Source organism: Pristis pectinata, chromosome 13 (assembly GCF_009764475.1).
Source record: "Pristis pectinata isolate sPriPec2 chromosome 13, sPriPec2.1.pri, whole genome shotgun sequence".
In the NCBI taxonomy this organism is placed as follows: Eukaryota; Metazoa; Chordata; class Chondrichthyes; order Rhinopristiformes; family Pristidae; genus Pristis; species Pristis pectinata.
Window position 1 is genome coordinate 51932007 of NC_067417.1, and position 23922 is coordinate 51955928.

General features: G+C 45.8%; 1 protein-coding gene across 7 annotated transcripts in view; it reads right to left on the minus strand.

Annotated features, from left to right (window-relative positions):
- The window catches only part of LOC127577409 (dynein axonemal assembly factor 1-like), a 79111-nt gene extending 56942 nt beyond the window's left edge, over window positions 1-22169 (minus strand). For 4 of the 7 annotated variants that reach the window (XM_052028605.1, XM_052028601.1, XM_052028602.1 and 1 more), the window contains exons 1-4: window positions 22132-22169; window positions 19810-19883; window positions 10150-10321; window positions 6796-6869 (exon numbers count right to left, since the gene is read on the minus strand). In XM_052028605.1, the coding sequence (XP_051884565.1) occupies window positions 6796-6869; window positions 10150-10321; window positions 19810-19864 (301 nt within the window). In that variant the 5' untranslated portion in view covers window positions 19865-19883; window positions 22132-22169. Of the gene's footprint in view, window positions 1-6795; window positions 6870-10149; window positions 10322-19809; window positions 19884-22037 lie in introns of all 7 variants that reach the window. The other 3 variants (XM_052028603.1, XM_052028600.1, XM_052028604.1) reach the window with 3 other exon arrangements.
- Window positions 22170-23922: the final 1753 nt, after the last annotated feature.

Consider the following 23922-nt stretch of genomic DNA (forward strand, 5'->3'; position numbering starts at 1 on the left):
TCTGAGGAGTTGGGGAGTATTCATAAAGATTTTCCAAGGGCATCGATAAGTATTTTTTTATTAAGGCATTTGATGAGGTCCCACATGACAGGCTGGTCCAGGTTAAGGCATATGGAATCCAGTATGAGCTGGCTCAGTGGATCCAAAATTATCTTGGTGATAGAAGTCAGAGGGTAGTGTTGGAAGGATGTTTTTCTGATTCAAAGTCTGAGACTTGTGGTGCACCTTAGCGATTGGCACTAGGACTATTGCTGTTTGTGATATAATTAATGACTTAGATGTGAAGGTGGGAGGTATGATTAGTACATTTGCAGATGACATGAAAATTATTGGTATGAATAGCAAGGAAGGTGGTCTAAAGCAGGATATGGATCAGATTGAAAGTTGGGCCAGCCATTGGAATTTAATCCCAGCAAGTGTTGGGTGATGCCTTTGGGAAGTCAAATAGGGGTAGGACACATACAGTAAGTGGTAGGGCACCAAGGAATATTAATGAACAGAGATACCTAGGGGGTCCAAATCCATTGTTCCCAGAAAGTGGCAACACAGGTTTATAGGGTGGCATCCTTACCTTCATAGGTTGGGGCATAGAATATAAGAGTTGGGATGTTCTGTTGCAACTTTACAAAAAACTGGCTAGGCCACACTTGGAGTATTGTGTGCATTTCTGGTCACCACACTGTAAGGAGGATGTGATTGTGCTGGAGAGAGTACAGAGGAAACTCACCAGGATGTTGTCTGGATTGGAAGACTGAAGTTTTGGGAAGAGATTGGATAGGATGGGCTTGTTTTCCCTATAGCAAAGGAGGCTGATGGGGGACCTGATAGAAGTATCTAAGACTATGAAAGACATAGATAGATGGAAGAGAAATTAATCAAATACTTTGGTGTCTGTATTCACCAGAGAAGACATAATAAACCTCCCAGGAGTGGACAGCAATGCATCTGGAGTGCACAAGGAGCTCAAAGTAAGTAGCTTTATTTTAAAAAAACATGGAGATATTAATAGGAATGAGAGCTGATAAATCCCCAGTGCTCAATGATCTACACAACCAGGTTTTGGCACAACAAGGCCTTGACACAACTGCCTATGGAGATCATGCATACATTGTTATCACCTTCCAAACTTCCATAGATTGAGGAAGGGTTCCCATGCATTGGGAGGTAGCAAATGTAACGCATGTATTTAAGAAAGGAGGGATATAGAGGATGGGGAAGTACAGCCAGTTACCCTGACATCAGTAGTGAGGGAAATGCATGAATCTATTACTAAGGAAGTACTAACAGGGCACATAGAAGATAATAGGATAGCACAGAGTCAACATGGCGTTATAAATGGAAAATCATGTTTGGCAGGTCTGTTAGAGTATCTTAAAGCTGCAAATTGTAGAAAACATAAGGGTTCAACAAGTGGATGTGGTGTATTTGTTCTTTCAGAGGATCTTTAATAAGGAGCCACACAAGGTTATTCAACACATTTAGAACACATGGGATTGAGATAATGTGCTGGCATTGATTCTGGAGCAGTTACTACAGAGAGAAGAGTTACATTTGCAACCCTCTCATTTGAAAAAGGAGAAAAGGAGGAAACCAGGAATTACAAACCAGTAAGCCAAACATCAGCAGTGGGAAAAATATAGCACAGAAACAGGCTCTTCGACCTATGATGTCCATGCCAACCATCAAGTATCTATCTATACTAATCCCATTTACCAGCACTTGCTCCATAGCCTACCATGCCCTGCCAATTCAAGTGCTCATCCATTGCTTCTTTAATGCTGTGAGAGTACCTGCCTCCACCACCTCCTCACACCATGCACTGTAGATTTTAACTATCCTCTGGGTGAAGAAACTGTCCCTCAAATACCCTCTAAATCCCTTATTCCTCACTTTAACCCTCTGGACTTAGACACCTCTATCATGGAGAAAGTTTCTTATTATCCTTCCTATCTATGGCTTTCATAATTTTGTGCATCTCTATCAGATCACGCCTCAACATCCTTTGCTCCAAGGAAAACAAACCCAGCCCTTCCAGTCTCTCCTCAGAAATAAAACATTCCTTGCCAGGGCACATCCTGCTGAATCTCCTCTGCACCCTCTCCATCCTTCCCATTGTGCGGCAACCAATGTCTTATAAAGTTATACCAAGGCCTCCCTCCCTCCCTCCTCTGGCTAACAAAGGCAAGTATCCCATATGCCTCCTTCACCAATTTATCTACCCGTGCTGCCACCATCATGGATCTTTGGACTTGAACACCAAAGGGCCTGTTGTGAGAAATCCACATGGCTGTCACATGACAGTAATGACAATGACCCCCACTGACCGGAGGACAGCATTGCTCCTCTGATCGGAAGTGATACTACTGTCAATCAAGGTGCAGCTCCACCCGCCCCTCAGGTGTGAGAGTACCTTTTGCCTCTGAACTTGCCTGAGCAGTACCCTTTATCTCTGAACCTGCCTGACCATTGGCTGTGGCAGGAACCTTTGTCTTTGACTCCCACACCATTGGCTTGTTTAAATCACGACAGTGAGGCTCCACCCAGCCTCCTAGCACATTAAAAAGGGCTGCATCCACTAGCCCTTCCTCTTTTGATGACCCCAGGAGTAGTGAGACAACACTGCAGAGATCATAGGTAAGAGAGCATCACCACATGGTCAGGGAGCGTTTCACTCAGACTCAGGGAACGTTAAGGGCCAATGCTAGTGTGGGACGGGCATTGAAGTGTTATATTCTGAAGTTGTACATTGTTACTGTGTGCTTGTGTGTATTAGTTTGTGTGTGTGTGTGTGTGTGTGTGTGTATCTTACCCCAGTTGCGCTTCCCCTCTCGTGTTGTTGGTATCCTGTGCGTGAGTGAGCATGTGTCTGTTCCCATCCATTCTGTCCCGGGTTTGCCTTTGTGATTGAACTAGTTTTGGTCTACAAAGCTCGTGTTCAGAGTCCTCAATCCTTAAGACAGTAAAGAACGATTTCATGCAACAGGGCCTGTGTCATTCATTGTGTATGTTCTTTCCTTATTAACCCCTCCCAATGCATCACCTCACACTTATCAGAATTAAGTTCTGCCATTGCTCTACCCAATTTACCAGCTGATCAATATCATTCTGCAGCCTTAAGATTAGCCATCTCACTTTCAACAATACCACCAATTTTCATGGCATCTGCAAACTTACTAACCATAACTCCTACATTCACATCGAAGTTGATAATGTATATAACAAGCAGCAGGGGATCCATCTGGTACACAGCTGGTCACAGTCTTCCAATTGCAACAGCAACCCTCCAGCCTCTGTCTCCTTTTACCAAACCAAATTTGGATGCAACTTGCCTTAAATTCATGGTCTCTCATCTTTTCAACCACCTTCCATGAGGGATATTGTCAAAGACCTTTTCGAAGACCATGTAAACCACATCAACTACATTGCCTTCATCAATATGTTAAGGTACCTCTTCAAAGAACTCAATTAAAATTGTCAGACAGGATCTCCCTTCAACAAATATCTGCTATCTATCCCTGATCAATTGCTACCTTTCCAAGTGCAGAAGGTTTTCCAATAATTTCCCTATTACTGGCAGAAGACTCACTGTCCTATAATGACCTGGCTTACCCCGCCACTCTTCTTGAATAAAGTCAACCCCAAGCATCGACAATTCCTTTCCCCACAGATGCTGCTCAACCTGCTGAGTTCCTTCAACAGTTTGTTTTTATCCCCAAAGTATTCACCTGTTGACACTTCATCCACTAACCTGGCTTCACAAATAGATCTCCCTGATACACTTTAAAGATTACACCCTTTCTAAAATGCTGAATCTAATATAAACGATGCAATAACTGAATACTTCAAAAGCATTAATGAGATTGGACCAAGTCAGCTTGGGTTTATCAAAGGGAAATCATGCTGAACAAATCGACTGGACTTTCATGGTAGTGTTACTGCTGGCACGGTAGTGCAGCGGTAACACTATTACAGCGCTAGCAACCTGGGTTCAATTCCAGCCACTGCCTGTAAGGAGTTTCTATGTTCTCCCCGTGTCTGTGTGGGTTTCCTCCGGGTGCTCTGGTTTCCTCCCACATTCCAAAGACATACAGGTTAAGAAGTTGTGGGCATGCTATGTTGGCACCGGAAGCATGGCAACACTTGCAGGCTGCCCCAGAACACTCTACACAAAAAGATGTATTTCACTGTGTGTTTCGACGTACATGTGACTAATAAAGATATCTTATCTTGTTGAGAATACTACCAGTAGAATAGATTAGAAACAAGGAGTGGATGGGTGCATTTGGATGTTCAGAAGCTTTTGATAAACCACATGAAAAATTAGTTTGCAAAATTAGGATTGATGTTAATAAACTGGCTTAGATCGAGCATTGTTTGACAGACTAAAAACAATGAGTTTGAACAAATGGGTCTCTTTCCAGTTGAGAGGCTGTTACTGGCTGGATGCTGCAGAGATTGGTGCTGGGGTTCCAATCTACATCCCAAAATCCATACATTGCTGTGTGGTAGTATCAGTTGTGAGAAGAATTCAGAGAAGCTTCAATGGAATAAAGAAAGGCCAAGTGAATGCACATGGGCAAGAATGAGGTAAATGGAATGTGTGGTCATCCGCTTTGGTAGAAAAATAAGAGAAGTTGAATATTTTTTACATGGTGAAAGATTGAAAGGTTTTGGTGCTCAGTGGGATCTGAGTATTCTTGTACACAGATCATAAAAAGCTAATGCTCGGGTATAGGAAGCAAAGAAGGCACAAGGTACATTGTGTCTTCAAGTAAAGACACATATGTTAGACCGTTGTTTACTGACTACAGCTCTGCCTTCAATACAATAATTCCAAGCAAGCTTGTCACCAAACTCCGAGACCTAGGACTCAACACCTCCCTCTGTAACTGGATAGTTGACTTTCTAACAAATAGACTGCAATCAGTGAGGATAGGCAGCAATTCCTCCGGCACGATTATTCTCAACACTGGTGTCCCACAGGGCTGTGTCCTCAGCCTTCTACTCTACTCCCTATACACTCATGACTGTGTGGCCAGATTCTGCTCTAACTCCATCTACAAGTTTTCAGATGATACCACCGTTGTAGGCCGTATCTCAAACAGCGATGAGTCGGAGTACAGGAAGGAGACAGAGAGCTTAGTGGAATGTTGTCATGACAACAATCTTTCCCTCAATGTCAAAAAAACAAAAAAGCTGATCATTGACTTCAGGAAAGGGGGCGGTCTACATGCACCTGTCTACATCAATGGTGCTGAGGTCGAGAGGGTTGAGAGTTTCAAGTTCCTGAGAGTGAACATCACCAACAGCCTGTCCTGGTCAAATCACGTAGATGCCACGGCCAAGAAAATTCACCAGTGCCTCTACTTCCTCAGGAGGCTAAAGACATTTGGTTTGTCCCCTTTGACTCTCACCAACTTTTACCAATGTACCATAGAAGGCATCCTATCTGGATGTATCACGGCTTGGTATGGCAACTGCTCTGTCCAGGAGTGCAAGAAACTGCAGAGAGTTGTGGACACAGCCCAGCACATGACGGACACCAGCCTCCCCTCCTTGGACTCTGTCTTTACCTCTCATTGTCTTGGTGTAGCAGCCAGCATAATCAAAGACCCCACCCACCTGGGACATTATCTCTTCTCTCCTCTTCCATCGGGTAGAAGATACAGGAGCCTGAGGGCACGTACCACCAGACTTAAGGACAGCTTCTACCCCACTGTGATAAGACTATTGAATGGTTCCCTTATACAATGAGATGGACTATGACCTCACAATCTACCTTGTTGTGACCTTGCACCTTATTGCACTGCACTTTCTCTGTAGCTGTGACACTTTACTCTGTACTGTTACTGTTTTTACCTGTACTACATCAATGCACTTTGTACTAACTCAATGTTACTGCACTGTGTAATGAATTTACCTGCACGATCGGTTTGTAAGACAAGCTTTTCACTGTACCTCGGTACAAGTGACAATAATAAACCAATACATTGCCCTTCATTGCAAAGGAGTTTGTACCAGACAAAAAAATACCCCATTGCAGTTGTACGTGGCCCTGGTGAGACCAGATCTGGAATATTGTGTAAATGGCTGGTCTCCCTATCTAGGAAAGAATATACCTGTGATAGAGAGCGTGGTGAAAGTTCACCAGATTGAATTCCTCATGGGGGGATTGTTTCACAAGGGCAAATTAAGCAGTCTGGGTCAAGACTCTCTCACGTTTGGAAGAGTGAGGGGTAATCTCATTGAAACACACAAAATTCTGATGGAGCTTGGCTGGATAGATGCAGGAATGATGATTCTTCTGGCTGTGTATGTCCAGAACCAGGAGTCAGAGTGTCAAAATAAGATCAGCCATTCAGGACTGAAATGAGAAGGCTATTTTTTTCTTAACAGAGGGTAGTAAATATTTGGAATTTTCTATCCAAGAGGGTTGTGGAGGGTTTATCACAGACATTAATATATTTTTAGACATTAAGGGAATTGAGGGATTTGGAGACAGTACAGGAAAGCATTGTCAAGTCAAAGGAGACCACAGTCTAATTAAGTGGTGGAGCAGACACGAGGGGTCAAATAAGCCTTCTCCTGCTTCTACTTCTTATGAGGCCCATGGTATCGAAATAACCCTGAAGAAAGACTGTGTTAATTTCATGATGCATTACCAACGAGTAATATTCTGTCCACATTGAAATAAATGGCCTGAGAGAAGAGGAGATACTTAGATCGTCCACAAAACCTACTGGGTAGCAGCTGTTTAAAGCCAGAGGTGTGGTCATCAATTCAAAGGCTACTCACCCTGGTAGTCCATGGTTTCTGTTTGCACTTTTCCATCTTCTACAATTGATACGGCAAACGGTGAAATAACTGAGCTAAGGTTTAGAAAGCAAGTGAAGGAATGTTAGAACCTGTAATGATTGAGCATGGGACTCCTCCCACTGCTCATAGTGCAATATCAGAATCAACAAACTTTCAGCACTGCCAACTTCAGGTCACTCCCAAAAAGTCTAATTTGGTCAATTAATCCCATCATATTCCAATAATTCTGTTCTTTAAAACCATGCTTGTCCATCTCCAGACATCAATCCTACTCCACTTTCCATTTCAGAAGCTTTGAGCAGCCTTTCTTCATTTGAGACTTAATTTCTCAAATGTCCTCTCATAGCATCCCAAATTCAATCATCTGGAGACCTCAACCCATCTAAAATTCTGCATCCAAACTTATTTCTAAGCTATACCTACCCATCAGATACAAAATATCTCCAACTCCACTGACTCCCATTTGAAATTCACACCACGGCCCCACCATGTGATGCTACACTCAGTCAATACACTTCGCATCACACCACTCTTCCTCTCTCAGTCCACTGTAATGTTGACCACTCCACACATGCATCACTCCCTTAACAGTCGTGTCAGGCTGGGGAAATTCTGAGTAGATATTTAGAGGACTTCTGTTTTCTTTTCATTCAAATGCAAGATAATGTTTAAAAAAAAATACTTAAGGGTGTCATGCAAGTTAGTGTCAAGGATCTCATAAAACTGCCTAAATGAACAATCAAGGCTCGAGATATCTGAGGCAACAGACTACGTTAATACACATTTCTGCAGCACTTTTAGCATGGGGACACTTCACAAAGACTAGTAAGAGTCAGGAACAATGACCAAAGTTGTTCATTCTGAAGAGGCTTGAGAAGCAGCAAGGCATCTGAAACGAAAACATAAAATTTTTGAGGTATTTAGAAGACCCAGCAGCACCTATGGAGAAAGAAACAGATTTAATGTTGTAGGTTGATGACCCTTCTTCAGAACTATTCTGATAAAAGGTCACATATCTGAAACATTAACATTAGGAGGAGGATACCATTCGGCCCCCCAAGCCTGCTCCGTCGTTCATCGATCATGGCTGATCTTCTACCTCAGCGCAATTTCCAGCATTATTCCCACATCTGATGATTCCCTTATTGTCCAGAAATCTAACAATGAACACAATGACTGAGTTGCCAGGGTCGAGAATTCCAAGGGTTCACCACCATCTGAGTGAAGAAACTTTTCCCATCTTAGTCCTAAACAGCCCACTCTTTATTCTGAAACCCTGGCACCTGATCATAGACTCCTCAACCAAGGGAAACACCCTCCCTGCTTCTAGCCTGTAAAGCCCTGTAAGAATGTTATAGATTTTAAAGAGATCTCATCTCATTCTTCTGAGAATAAAGTTGAGATCAATTCAACCCCTCCTCATATGCCAAGCCCACCATCCCTGAAACCCTTGTCCAGTGAATCTTCACTCTATTCCTGCTACGGCAAGTGCATTCTTTCTTAGATAAGAGACCAAAACTGTAGATAATACCACAGCTACCATCTCACCCTTACAAATGCAAAAGAACTCCTGTAATCAAACCCTCTTGTAATAAAGGCTCACATGTCATTTGCCGCCTCAATTGCTTGCTATGCTTGCGTGTTGGCCTTTAATGACTTGCACTCCTAGGTACCTGTGAACAGCAACACCTAATCTAGTATCATTTAATAAATACTCTGCTCTTCTGTTATGGAGTTGTACTGTCATACAGCATGGAAACAGGTCCTCTGGCTCACGGAGTCCACACCAACCATCAACCACCCATTTCACTAACCCTACACTAATCCTATTTTATCTCACCCCTCATTCCCAGCAACAACCACAGATTCAAGAAAACACCCACACACTTGGGGCAATTTACAATGGCCAACTAATCTACAAGCCTGCATGTCTTTGGGATTGGGAGGAAAGCGGAGGACCCACAGGGAACCCAGGCGGTAATAGAGAGAACATGCAAACTCCACACAGACAGCACTAGAAGTCAGGATCAAACCCAAATTATGGTTCTTTGTCATGGCAGCTCTATCAGCTGCATCACTCAGCCACCCCAAGAAAATGACCTCACAATTTTCCACATTATATTCCACGTGTCATGTGCTTACCCACTCACTCAGCTTGTCCATATCCCAATGTTTTTTGTATCCTCCTCCATACTCACAATCCCAGCTACTTCCATTTGAAAACAATGTTGATATAGATTGTGAATAGCTGGGGACCAAGCACCAATCCTTGTGGTTCCCCACTAGTCACAACAACCAAACTGTGAAGAAATCATTAATTCCTACTCTTTACTTTCTATCTAATACCAATTCTCAGTCCATGTCAGTATATGATCCATGGTTCTGTGGGCTCTAACCTTGTTGACCAATACCGTTGTGTGGAATCTTATTGGAAGCCTCCTAAAAATCCAAATACACCACACTTAACTGTTTTTTCCTAGTCACATCCTCAAATATCTCCAGCAAATTAGACAAACACGATCTTCCTTTCAGAAATCCATCCTGGCTCTGCTCAATCTATTTATTTTTTTCTGTTTTTGCCTCCTTCTTCATTGATTCCTCCATTTTTCCCACTACTGATGTTAGGCTACCAAGTCAGTTGCTCCCATTTTGTCTCCCCTTCTTTTCTTTGAAAGTGGAGTTATATTTTCTGTTGTCCAATCCACAGAAGCAATTCCAGAATTTATAGACCCCTGGGAGAAGATACTCAGAGTATCCACTTTCTCTAATGCTGCCTTCAAACCCTGGGATATAGATCATCAGATCCTTGAGATTTATCAGGTTTCAAGCTCAACAGTTTTCTTGTACTATTTTTTGACTAACAGTTAATTGCTTCAGTTCCTCATTCTTGCTCTATCCTCCATTCTCTACTGCATCTGGCAGGTGTAGTGTGTAGTGCTTTCTCTGCCATTTCCTTATTTCCCATTATAAGTTCTGTTATCTGTCGGTAGGGGCCCACATTTGTCCTCTCTATTCTTTTTATATCCCAACAAAAGCTCTTGCAGTCTAAATTTCTGTTTCCTCCTTTTCTTTATCCATTCCTTGGTGTTCCTTTATTGATTTCTTTGTTCCCCTTTGCTGTTAAAACTGTTTCTCTCACTGCCTGACCTGCTGAGTATTTCCAACATTTTCTGTTTTCATTTTAGATTTCTGCAGTTTTTGTTTTATTTCTGAGCAAAGAGTTTGCTCCTTTTAACGTTATCTGTGACTGTTAAGTTAGTAAAGCTTGCTGAATTGCCTGTAGTAAAGGACACCATTGGAACTAACTCAGGTTGAACAGGATAAGCTCCTCACCTGAACCCTACGTCCTTCATGGCATTTTCCTCATCCTTTATGGAATTTAGTTTACTTATCTCCGTACAGTTGGTTCCTTCTTGATCAAACAGATGGTCACCTTTCAGCAGGTTGCATTCTCCACCACTTCTCACAGCTTCACTTCCCACATCACAAAGGGGTTGCTCCATGGCTGAAAATACATCAGTAAAAAGTGTACAGAAGGTTGGGCTTCATGTCATTTCTCTCTTCCCTATTGGAAACAGATTCTCAAATTCAGAGGGGGGGGGGGGCAATGGTGTGCAATGTCAGCCTTTCACTGAATAGTATTTGGGATGTATCTCTGTTATCGGGAGGCAGGACAAGAAGCATTTCTGGGATGGGGTCGGGTATGGAAGCAAGTATCACTGAAAGTGACGTGCCAGCAGGTTTAACTAAGATGGCATTTGTGTGTGTCAACCAGCATGAGAGAGATGTGGAAAGAAAGGATCAGGGATAGGCCAGTTGTTCTACTTTGCCATTCAGTAAGGTTGTGGCTGAGCTAACTTCACTTACTTCATTTTTCCCCACATTCCTTAATCCATTTGGTTGTCAAAAGTCTTTCAACCTCAGATCTAAAGTCAGCTTTTGACCTTGCATCATTTGCAATTTGTGAAAGATATTTCCAAATGAACAGAATTCTGTGATAGAATTATTTCTGAACTAGACTCCCAAAATGCCTTAGTCTAATTTTTAGACTTCACTCCTTATTCCTAGTTTCCTCAAACGGCCTTGGGCCTCATCAACATTCAAGAATGAGTGTCAATGAAGACCTGTGGTCCAAAACCAGCCATGCCTCTTTCCAAATTATTCCAGTACACCCACAATATTGGCATCATCTCCCCCAATAATGTGGAACATTGCCAGGAGTATTCTCTCTATAAAAGAGAAACAAATCCAACCCAGATAATCAATGACTCCTCTTCAGTAATCAGTCATTGGCAAAGCAAAAGAAGGTATTAAGGTGCAGCATTAATTACACATAACCTGTCAGTTCATGAAGCCCAATCTTCAGAACCACCTTGGCTCCAGAGTGCTTTTTAGCTTTGGATCAATGATGGACAAATGTGCTGAATTTCAAGGGGGAGAGAGACAGAGACTGTCCATGACACCAAGGCAGCATTTCCCTGATAATGGCATCAAAAAGGCAATAACATTTATATTAATGGGAATCTATTGAAAAACTCTTCACAGGCTGATATCATTCTTCACACATAACATAATCCCAACCCTAGGATGTCAGTGGAGGACAACCTTAGCAAACTGTCCGAGACATATTTATCTTCAGCTGCTTCAAGACGTCTCCATCCAAAGGTCAGAAGCAGAGATGGTCATTGACAGGTGCTGTACTCAGTCGCAATCACAACTTCATGGATAAGAATGCAGGTTAGCAGATTAGTCGGCCACTGTAAATTGCCCCTGATGTGCATGTGAGTGGTAGAATCTGGAGAATTGATGGGACCATGGGCAGAATAAAACTGGATTAGTACAAGATTAGCATGAATGGTTACTTGGTGGTTGGCATGGACTTGGTGGGACAAAGGGTCTTTTTCCATGCTGCGAGACTATAATAATCTATGTAGATAAAGATTCCATATGCTAGAAGGATTGTTATTCAGGTCATTGAGAATATTGCTAATATACACTCCGTCCATTGCTTTCAGGTAATAATGCTGAACACCAACAGTTGGTGAGTTTATAGGCTTTTGCTATGGTGATAATGTCTCTAATTTAAGATGTCCGCTGACTTAGAGGAAGAACTTGCAGCAGGTGACATACCCATGTGCCTCCTAAACTCATTCTTTGAGGATGAGCTCATGGAACACAGAACGATACAGCGCAGGAACAGGACCTTGAGCCCACAATGTTTGCGCCAAGCATGATGCTGAATTTAACTAAATCTCTCCTGCCTGTACATGATCCATATCCCTCCATTCCCTGCATATTCATGTGTCTATTTAACAGCCTCCTAAACAGCACTATCGTATCGACTTCCACCACTACCCCTGGCAGCCTGTTCGAGGCACCCACCACTCTCTGTATAAACAAAAACTGCCCCGCACATCTCCTTTAAAGTTTCCCCCCCTCACCTCAAATGCACATCTTCTAGTATTTGACATTTCTATCCTAGGAAAACTGTCTACTCTGTCTATTCCTCTCATAATCTTTTAAAGTTCTATCAGGTCTCCCCTCAGCCTCCAACGCTCCAGAGAAAACAAACCAAGTTTGTCCAGCCTCTCCTTATAGCTCATAATCTCTCATCAAGGCAGCATCCTTGTAAACTTCTTCTGCACCCTTTCCAAAGTCTCCACATCCTTCCTGTAATGGGGTGACCAGAATCGCACATAATGCTCCAAATGTGGACTAACCAAAGCTTTATACAGCTGCAACATGACTTCCTGACTCTGAAACTCAATACCCTGACAGATGAAGATAAGCATACCATATTCCTTCTTTACCACCCTGTCTACTTGCATGGCCACTTGCAGGGAGCAATGGGCTTGGACCTCAAGATCCATCTGAATATCAATGCTGTTCAGGATCCTGCCATTAACTGTACACTTTCCCCTTAAATTAGACCTCCCAAAGTATACCATCTCATACTTGCTCAGATTAAATGCCATCTGCTGTTTCTCTACCTATATTTCCAACTGATCTATATTCTGTTGTATCCTTTGACAGCCCTCTACATTGTCCACAGCTCCACCATCTTTGTGTCGTCTGCGAACTTACTAACCCATCGAAGTCATTTATATACATCACAAACGACAGATGCCCCAGCACCAATCCGTGCAGAATACCACTGGTGACGGATCTCCAGCCAGAACAATGCACTTACACTATTACCCTCTGTCTTCTATGGGCAAGTCAATCCTGAATCCAAATTACCAAGTCACCATGCATCCCATGCATTGTAACCTTCTGGCTCAGCCTTCCATATGGGACCTTGTCAAATACCTGACTAAAATCTATGTAGACAACATCAACTGCCCTACCCTCATCAATCATCTTTGTCACTTCTTCAAAAAACTCTATCAAATTTATGAGACATGACCTGTCCTGCACAAATTTGCATAAATCCCATCCCAAAGAGTCCTCTCCAATAGCTTCCCTACCTCTGATGCAAGGCTCACTGGCCTATAATTTCCTGGAATATCCCCTTTTCACTTCTTGAACAAAGGAATAACATTGGTTACCCTTCATGACCTCACCTGTTGCTAGTGAAGATACAAAAATCTTCATCAAGGCCCCAGCAATCTCCACTCTTGCCTCTTTCAATAACCTGGGATAGATCCCTCTGGCCCTGGGGACTTATCCACCTTGATGCTCTTCAAAAGACCCAGCACCACCCCCTTCCTGATCTCAACACGCCCCACACTAATCTCACTATCCTCCGCGTCCTTCTCCTTGGTGAATACCAACGCAACAAACTCATTTAGGACCTTGCCCACATCCTCTGCCTCCAAGCACATCTTCATTCCTTCATCCTTGAGTGGTCCTACCCCCTCCCTAGTTATCCCCTTGGTCTTGATGTAGTGTAGAATGCCTTAGGATTCTCTTTAATCCCACTTGCCAAACACTTTTCATGGCCCCTCTTGGCTCTCCTAATTCCCCTTTTCTTTTCTGGCTTTCTTTACCTCAAGAGCCCTGTTCAATTTTAGCTTCCCAAACCTTACATACACTTCCTTTTTCTTTCTGACTAAGTTCATAACCTCTCTCATCATCCAAGGCTCCATTACCCTGCCATCCTTGTCCTTCCTCTTTACTGGAATATGCTGGTCCTGAGTTCTGATCAGTTGGTCTCTCAACAATTCCCACATGTCCCATTACAGCTACTCCCAATTATCTCCCCCTAGCTCCTGTCTAGTAATGTCATAATTTGCCCTCCCCCAATTTAGTAATTTCCCCCAATTTAGTAAGGTCCAGTCATTCTTATCCATAAATTAAGACTTGGACCTTTGCAAGGCTTTTGACATGGTCCCACATGGTAGGCTGGTCTGCAAGGTAAGGTCCCATGAAATCCTGAGTGAGCTAGTTCGGTGGATTCAAAATTGCCTCCAAAGTAGGAAGCAGAGGGTGCTGGTTGAAGGTTGATTCTTGGAATGGAGGCCGGTGACTAGTGGTGTGCCGCAGGGGTCAGTGTTGGGACCCTCGTTATTCATTATTTGTATAAATGATTTGGATGCGAATGCACAAGTCTTGATCAGTAAGTTTGAGGATGACACGGAATTAGGAGGTGTTATTGATAGCGAAGGAGGTTATCGTACATTACGGGGGGATCTTGATCAGTTCGGGAAGTGAGCCAAGGAGTGGCAAATAGATTTCAATGCGATAAGTGTGAGGTGATGCACTTTGGAAAGTCAAACCAGCATAGGACTTATACTATGATGGGTAGGGCACGAGGGAGTATGATGAATCAGAGGGACCTAGGAGTACAAGTGCATAGTTTGTTGAAAGCGGCATCACGCATAGACAGGGTGGTGAAAAAGATGTTTAACGTACTGGCCTTCATCAGTCAGGGCATTGAGTATAGGAAGTGGGACATTATGTTGCAGTTGTATAATTTGTTGGTGAAGCCACACTTGGAGTACAGTGTATAGTTTTGTATGCCCTATTATAGAAAAGATGTGGTTAAACTGTAAAGAGTGTAGAGAAGATTTACGAAGATGTTGCCAGGACTGGAAGGCCTGAATTATAGGGAGAGGTTGGCCAGGCTAGCTCTTTATTCCCTGGAGCGTAGGAGAATGAGGAGTGACCTTACAGAAGTGTTTAAAATTGAGAGGCAAAGATTAGGTAATAGTCTTTTCCCCAGCAACACACATAAAATGCTGGAGGAACTCAACAGGTCTGGCAGCATCTATGGAGAGAAATAAGCAGTCGACATTTTGGTTCAATACCCTTCATCAGGACTGAGTTCCTCCAGCATTTTGTGTGTTGCTCCAGATTCCAGCCTCTGCAGAATCTATTTTGTCTCAGTCTTTTCCTTGGGGTAGGGGAGTCCAGAACTAGGGAGCATAGGTTCAGGGTGAGAGGGGAAAGATTTAAAAGGGACCTGAGGGGCAAATTTTTCATGCAGAGAGTGGGGAATATATGGAATGAGCTGTCAGAGGAAGTGGTTGATGCAGTTTCATTTAAGAAGCACTTGGACAGGTACATGGAGGTGCCTGCTTTCAGGCTTTTGTTTCTTCTGCCCAATGGGAGGGGGAAGATACCTGAACGCACATACCACCAGGCTCAAGGACAGCTTCTATCCTGCTGTTATAAGACTACTGAATGGACCTCTTGTATAAGATGGACTCCTGACCTCACGATCAACCTCATCATGTCCTCGCACTTTATCGTCTGCCTGCACTGCACTTTCTCTGTAACTGTAACACCGTTGCTGCTTTCTGCATTCTGTTATTGCGTTTCCCTTGTAAGATGTCGATCTATCGATGTGATGAAATTATCTGTATGGATGGCATGCAGAACAAAGTTTTCACTGTACCTTGATACATGTGACAATAATAAACCATTTACCAAATTGGTTAGTCCAATTAGAGGAGAGAACATATTGCACCTTGTTTTAGGAAATGAGCCCGGCCAGGTGACTGGCCTTTCATTTTGGGAACAGCAGTCAAAACTCCTTAAGTTTTAAGATAGTTATAAGCATAAGTCTGGACCTCATGGGAAATTGCTAAACTGGGGGAGTGCAAATTATGACATTATTTGACATCGTAATGTTTCAAGAAACCCTCTTGAATGTACTGAAATTCTGCCCCATCTTAGCCTCTTGCACTAAGGAAATCCCAATCTTGAAGAATTTAAAGTTACCCACTTTGACAACCCCGTTGCCTTTATGTCTTTCTATAATCTGTCTACATATCTGTTCCTCTATCTCCCAGTGGCTATTGGGAGACTTATAGTATAATCCAAAGTTATTGGAATCGATCCTCAAGGACAAGGTTATGGAATACCTAGAGGTGCAAGACAAGATAGGTCCAAGCCAGCATGCTTTCATGAAGGGAAGATCCTGCCTGACCAACCAATTGGAGTTTTTTGAGGAAATCTCAAGTAGGGTAGATAAGGGAGAGGCTGTGGATATTGTGTATTTAGATTTTCAAAAGGCCTTCGACAAGGTGCCGCACAAGAGGCTGATTAGTGAGATGAGAGCTCATGGAATTATAGGAAGGATATTAGATTGGGTGGAGCATTGGTTGATAGGCAGAAAGCAAAGGGTGGGAATAAAGGGATCCTGTTCTGGTTGGCTGCCGGTTACCAGTGGTGTTCCGCAAGGGTTGGTGTTGGGGCCGCTTCTTTTTACATCGTACATCGATGCTTTAGATTATGGAGTAAATGGTTTTGTGGTTAAGTTTGCAGACGACACCAAGATAGGTGGAGGATCAGGGAGTATTGAAGGAACAGGAAGGTTGCAGAGAGACTTAGATAGTTTAGGAGCATGGGGAATGAAATGGCAGATGAGATTCAATGTTGAGAAATGTGCCATTGTACACTTTGGAAACAGAAATAAACAGGCAGATTATTATCTATATGGGGAGAAAATTCAAAGTACAGAAGTGCAAAGGGACTTGGGGGTCCTCGTACAGGATACCCTAAAGTTTAACCACCAGGTTGGATCAGCGCTAAAAGAAAGCGAATGCTATGTTGGCATTCATTTCGAGAGGTACTGTATAACATATAAAAGAAGGGAAGTGTTGATGAGGCTCTATGGAACACTGGTGAGGCCTCATTTGGAAAACTGTGTGCAGGTTTGGGCCCCTTATCTTAGGAAGGATGTACTGATGTTGGAGATGGTTCAGAGAAGATTTACGAGGATGATTCCCGGAATGAAAGGGCTTACAGACGATGAGCATTTGTCGGCTCTTGGACTGAACTCACGGGAGTACAGAAGAATGAGAGCGGACCTCAAAGAAACATTTCGAATGTAGAAAGGACTGGACAGAGTAGATGTGGCTAAGCTGTTGGGTGAGTCCAGGACTAGAGGGCACAGTCTTAGAATTAGAGGGTACCTGTTTAGAACAGAAATGAGGAGAAATTTCTTTAGCCAGAGGGTCGTGAATTTATGGAATTCTTTGCCACGTACAGCTGTGGAGGCCTGATCATTGGGGGCGTTTAAGGAGGAGATTGATAGGTATCTAATTAGTCAAGGTATCAAGGGATATGGGGATAAGGCCGGAAATTGGGGCTAGATAGGAATAGTTTTAGTTTAGACATGGAGCAGACTTGATGGGCCGAATGGCCTACCTCTGCTCCTTTGTCTTGTGATCTTGTGATCAGAGTAATTGCACCTTTCTTATTTTTGAGCTCTATCCATATTGTCTCAGTGGATGAGCCCTCCGGTATGTCCTCTCTGAGTGCATTTGTGACATTCTCCCTGATCAATAATGCAACTACTCCACCTCTGTTACCTCCCTCTCCAGAGGGAATGAGTTGGTGAAGAAGTTTGTGAAGTTGCTGCAGCATGTTTTGTGGGTGGCATGTTCTGTATCAGGAGCAGAGAGAGAAAAAGAGAGAGAGATGTGCGGATGGGGAACAAATTAAACAGTGTAACTGTTGTTGGAAATGCACTTATTTAATCATGCCTTTGAGTAATCTTGTGAATGGTGGAAATCCATTCACTGTTGGAAATCCAGCCTCTGATTGGCTTGTGGCCACAGTATTTACATTAGTCATCAATGCTGACTTTCAAGGCATTGATGGTAGGTATGGTCATTGCCTACTTGAAATGGTACTCGTAATCCAACAGTCCAATCTGAAATGTGTCTGTGAGACATGAGAGGAAACTGGAGGAAAACCTACACCATCACAGGGAAAAATGTGCAAACTCCACACAGACAGCACGAGATGTCAGGATTGAAACCAGTTCATGGGACCCATAAGGCACCAGGTCTACCAGCTGTGCTGCAGTGCCAACATACCATAGAACCATAGAACAATACAGGCCTTTCGGCCCACCATGTTGTGCCAACCTTCAAACCACACCTAAGACTATCTAACCCCTTCCTCCCACATATCTCTCTATTTTAAATTCCTCCATATGCTTATCTAACAATCTCTTGAACTTGACTAACGTATCAGCCTCCACCACCACCCCAGGCAGAGCATTCCATACCACATCAATTAATTACCACATCAATTAATTTCCACATCTTTTACAACAACAAAGACAATCATACAATCTGCTTCTATTTGTCTCAAGATAACAGTAGAACTATTTGCCCTTACCAACATCACAGGCAAACTCAATAGCAACACCTCCAGCATGATTATTCTCAACACTGGTGCACCATAAGGCTGCATCCTCAGCCCTCTACTCTACTCTCTATACACCCATGACTGCGTGGCCAGATTCTGCTCTAACTCCATCTACAAGTTTGTAGATAATACCACCGCAGTGGACCGTATCTCAAATAACGATGAGTCGGAGTACAGAAAGGAGATAGGAGATAGACGATAGACAACAACCCTTCCCTCAATGTTAGCAAAACAAAAGAGCTGATCATTGACTTCAGGAAGGGGCAGTGTCTATATCAACAGTGCTGAGGTCAAGAGGGTTGAGAGCTTCAAGTTCCTAGGAGTGAACATCACCAGTAGCCTGTCCTGGTCCAACCACTTGGACACCACGGCCAAGAAAGCTCCCCAGCACCTCTACTTCCTCAGGAGGCTAAAGAAATTTGGCATGTCTCCTTTGACACTCACAAATTTTTATTGATGCACCATGGAAAGCATCCTATCTGGATGCATCACAGCTGGGTATGGCAACTGCTCAGCCTGTGACCACAAGAAACTGCAGAGAGTTGTGGACACAGCTCAGCACATTGTGGAAACCAGCCTCCCCTCTGTGGACTCTGTCTACACTTCTCGCTGCCTCGGTAAAGTAGCCAGCATCATCAAAGATCCCTCCCACCTTGGATATTCTCTCTTCTCCCCTCTTCCATCGGGCAGAAGATACAAAAGCCTGAAAGCATACATGACCAAGCTCAAGGACAGCTTCTATCCCACTGTTATAGGACTATTGAACGGTTCCCTAGTACAATAAAATGGACTCTTGACCTCACAATCTATCTCGTTATGAACTTGCACCTTATTGTCTACCTGCACTGCACTTTCTCTGTCGTTGTGTCACTTTATTCTGCATTCTGTATTATTTTACCTTGTACTACCTCAATGCACTCTGTAGTGAATTGATCTTTATGAACAGTATGCAAGACAAGTTTTCCACTGTACCTGAGTAGAAGTGACAATAATAAACCAATACCAATTCTGCTCTCAGCTCACCTCCACTATGGTTTTAATTAAGGTATTTCACTTTAGAATGGAATTCGTAACTGAGTCCGTGGTTAATTATTTCAATTGTCCAAACATGCAAATTTGGTGCAATATTGCAGTATTTATGGATATTCAGAAATAATATAAGGCCACTGTAGAGATATAACAAGGCTGGATTCGTGGAGTATCTGTTGGCAAAACTCTGTTGACTCAGTCAGCTTATTCAAATGAACAACTTGTAAGCAGGTATGGAGATGCTTATATTTTACACACAAGCTGCCACTTAGCACGTGCTTGCATGTTTTCCATCTCTCTTAAATGGGGAAAAAAGACATCAGCACAACTTCAAAGAGCTACTCACAGCCTACTCACCCTGGTGGCTTCCAGTTTCTATTTGCATACTGTCATCTCCCATTCCAGAGAACATTGGCAGCAAAATAAATGATCTGCAATTGAAACAGCAACAAAATATAACCTTTCTCATTCACTTACAGGGCGTGGATGTTACCAACAATGCCAAATTTAGTAGCCTCCCCATAATTGAAGCAGTTAACAAGAAACCATATTGCTGGATCCAGAGTCACCTAAAGGTCAAACCACAGGTAAGAATTCCAAGCTTCCCTTTATGTTAATGAGCCAGAGGAGGTTTTTTAGAAGTTCGGTAATTTTCATAGAATAACAGAGAGATACAGCACAGAAACAGGCCCTTCAGCCCACCAAGTCTATGCTGACCATCGACCACACATCTACACTAATCCTACACTAACTGGTTTTATTCTCCCCACATTCCCATGAACCCCCCCAGATTCTATCACTCACCTAGACACAAGGGGCAATTTACAGTTGCCAATTAACCCACCCACCCACTTATCTTTGGGATATGGGAGGAAACTGAAGTACCTGGAAGAAACCAATGTGGTCATGGGAAAAATATGCTAACTCCTCACAGAGGCACCCAAGGTCAGGATTGAAACTAGATCTCTGGCACTGTGAGGCAGTGGATCTACCAGCTGTACTAGTCTGCTGATTTTGTGGTTACTGTAATCAAGACCAGCTTTTCATTATTTTCCAGATGTAATTAATTACTTAAATTTAAACTCCCCAGGTCCCATAATGCCATTTAAATATATGTCTTTGCATTAAAGTCCCAGAATTCTGGCTGCTTGTGGAGTAATTTAACAGCAAATAGAAACAGAAAAGGCTGAAGATACTCTGCAGGTTGGGCAGCACCAGTCGAGACAGAAATGCAGTTAATGCTTCAGGTCTTTGACTTTTCATCAGAACTTAACCAGTGCACTGCCATATTTGTAGGTGGAGGCCTTTCAAAGAACATTTTATCATAAAATATTGGATGTTATAACCAAAATCAGTAGTATATCTTCCTTCACTGAAAAAAATTCAAATGCTAAGTATTTTTCCACATACACAATAAAACCGCTCATTCCAATCCAAACACATGCCCTGTATCTGCTTTATGCCGTGTTTTATGTTTTTCCTTCTTGTGCAGTCCCTCAGGTTCAGAGTTCTCAGGTACCTGATGAGGTCAATGTAGGGCTCATAGACCCTACAACAGATGGGGTACGAGCTGCCTGAAAGGGCAGGCAGTTTGTGAGATGATGCACTCCTTCCACTGTTTACACCAGGGTTTCTGTGTACTTCCAACACATGGACTCAAAGTTCTCAATTCCATCCCATATATTCCTTCTCCATGCTGAGCAGTCATGGGCCAGTAATTTCGAGGAATCTCTGGGAATGTTGTATTTTTACCCCCAAGCAAGAACATCCCTGAATATTTTCCTCTGTGCATCTGGTAATCTCTTCCTGTAACAGAGCTCAGATGAATCCGTTTTGGGAATCTTGGGGTCAGGCATGTAAACACTATGTCCTGTTCAACAGAGCTAACAGTGGGCCTCAGTGCTGGGTACTTTGTCCAGGAAAGGACACGCACATTGGTTCACTTATACTGCCTGTGGATTTGGGGTTATCATAAAGTCATTCAGCATTCAACCCACCACACCCATGTCAACCAGTGGGCACCCATTCATATTAATCCCACCTTCCAGGATTTAGTTTGTGACCTTTTATGCCTCGACAGTTCAAGTGCTCATGTAAATATTTCTAAAATGCTGTAAGTGACTCTGCTTCAACCATTTTCTATGGCAGTGTATTCCAAATAGTCACCATTCTCTGGGTGAAGAAGAACCCCTCGGTCTCCTCTAAACCTCTTAACCCTTACCCTAAGTCTATGTCAACCTCTGATATCTTGCAGTTTACCCTATCTATACCCCTCATAATTATCAGTTATGTCCACTCTTAACCTCATTTGTTCCAGAGAGAAAAGACCCAGCCTCTCCTCTCATAACTGAAACGCTCCATCCCAGACAACGTCCAGGTGAATCCCCTCCGCACCCTCTCCAGGGATATCACATGTTTCCTACGGTGTGCGCCACCCGAGGTCTGACCAACGTTTTATGAACGTTATGTTCGTGCATTCACTGCCCCGACCAGTGAGGGCCGGGATCTGCCGTGCTGCCGCTTCCCAGCACCTCCGGACTTGTGCACCAAGGTCGCCCCGCTCCTCCCCAGGTGCCCGTCCTCACCGGCAGAGCCCGCACAGCACCACCAGCCTGGGGCACGGCCGCGGGGCAGGGGGGTGTCTCCCATCCCAGTCCCGCACCCCCGGTCCCCGGTTACCTCCGCCGTCCCGCTGCCCGCCGTTACCATGGCAACGCATCCCACAACAACCCACAATCCCCCGCGGCGCGAAATCCCGCGAGACTCGGGCGGAGCGTGCGCGATGCGGTCCGAGAACAGGGCAGCGTCCGGAACCGGAGCGGGTGGCGCGTCAGCGCCCCGCCCCCCAGCTCACCGCCCCGCCCCCTGACCCACCGCCCCGCACCCTGAGCCCCACCGCCCCCTGACCCACCGCACCCTGAGCCCCAGCTCACCGCCCCAACCCACCACCCCGCACCCTGACCCACCGCACCCTGAGCCCCAGCTCACCGCCCCAACCCACCGCCCCGCCCCCTGACCCACCGCACCCTGAGCCCCAGCTCACCGCCCCGCCCCCTGACCCACCGCTCCGCCCCCTGACCCACCGCACCCTGAGCCCCAGCTCACCGCCCCGCCCCCTGACCCACCGCTCCGCCCCCTGACCCACCGCACCCTGAGCCCCAGCTCACCGCCCCAACCCACCACCCCGCACCCTGACCCACCGCACCCTGAGCCCCAGCTCACCGCCCCAACCCACCGCCCCGCCCCCTGACCCACAGCTCACCGCCCCAACCCACCGCCCCGCCCCCTGACCCACCGCGCCCTGAGCCCCAGCTCACCGCCCCGCCCCCTGACCCACCGCGCCCTGAGCCCCAGCTCACCGCCCCGCCCCCTGACCCACCGTACCGCACCCTGAGCCCCAGCTCACCGCCCCAACCCACCGCCCCGCACCCTGACCCACCGCACCCTGAGCCCCAGCTCACCGCCCCAACCCACCACCCCGCACCCTGACCCACCGCCCCCCGACCCACCGCGCCCCGCACTCTGAGCCCCACTGCACCCTGACCCCCCACCCCGCACCCTGAGCCCCACCGCACCCTGAGCCCCAGCTCACCGCCCCAACCCACCGCCCCGCACCCTGACCCACCGCACCCTGAGCCCCAGCTCACCGCCCCAACCCACCACCCCGCACCCTGACCCACCGCACCCTGAGCCCCAGCTCACCGCCCCAACCCACCACCCCGCACCCTGACCCACCGCCCCCCGACCCACCGCGCCCCGCACTCTGAGCCCCACTGCACCCTGACCCCCCACCCCGCACCCTGAGCCCCACCGCACCCTGAGCCCCAGATCACCGTCCCGCACCCTGACCCACCGCACCCTGAGCCCCACCGCACCCTGAGCCCCACCGCACCCTGACCCACCGCCCCGCACCCTGAACCCCAGCTCACTGCCCCGCACCCTGACCCACTGCCCCGAACCCCGACCCACCGCCCCGCACCCTGAGCCCCACCGCACCCTGAGCCCCAGCTCAGCGCCCCGCACCCTGACCCACCGCCCAGCACCCTGACCCACCGCCCCGCACCCTGAGCCCCACCGCACCCTGACCCACCGCCCCGCACCCTGACCCACCGCCCCGCACCCTGAGCCCCAGCTCACCGCCCCAACCCACCACCCCGCACCCTGACCCACCGCACCCTGAGCCCCAGCTCACCGCCCCGCAGCCCGAGCCCCAGCTCACCGACCCACCACCCCGCACCCCGACCCACCGCACCGAGCCCCAGCTCACCACCCCGCACCCTGACCCACTGCACCCCGACCCACCGCCCCGCACCCTGAGCCCCACCGCACCCTGACCCACCGCCCCGCACCCTGAGCCCCAGCTCACCGCCCCGCACCCTGACCCACCGCACCCTGACCCACCGCCCTGCACCCTGACCCACCGCACCCCGACCCACTGCCCCGCACCCTGAGCCCCACCGCACCCCGACC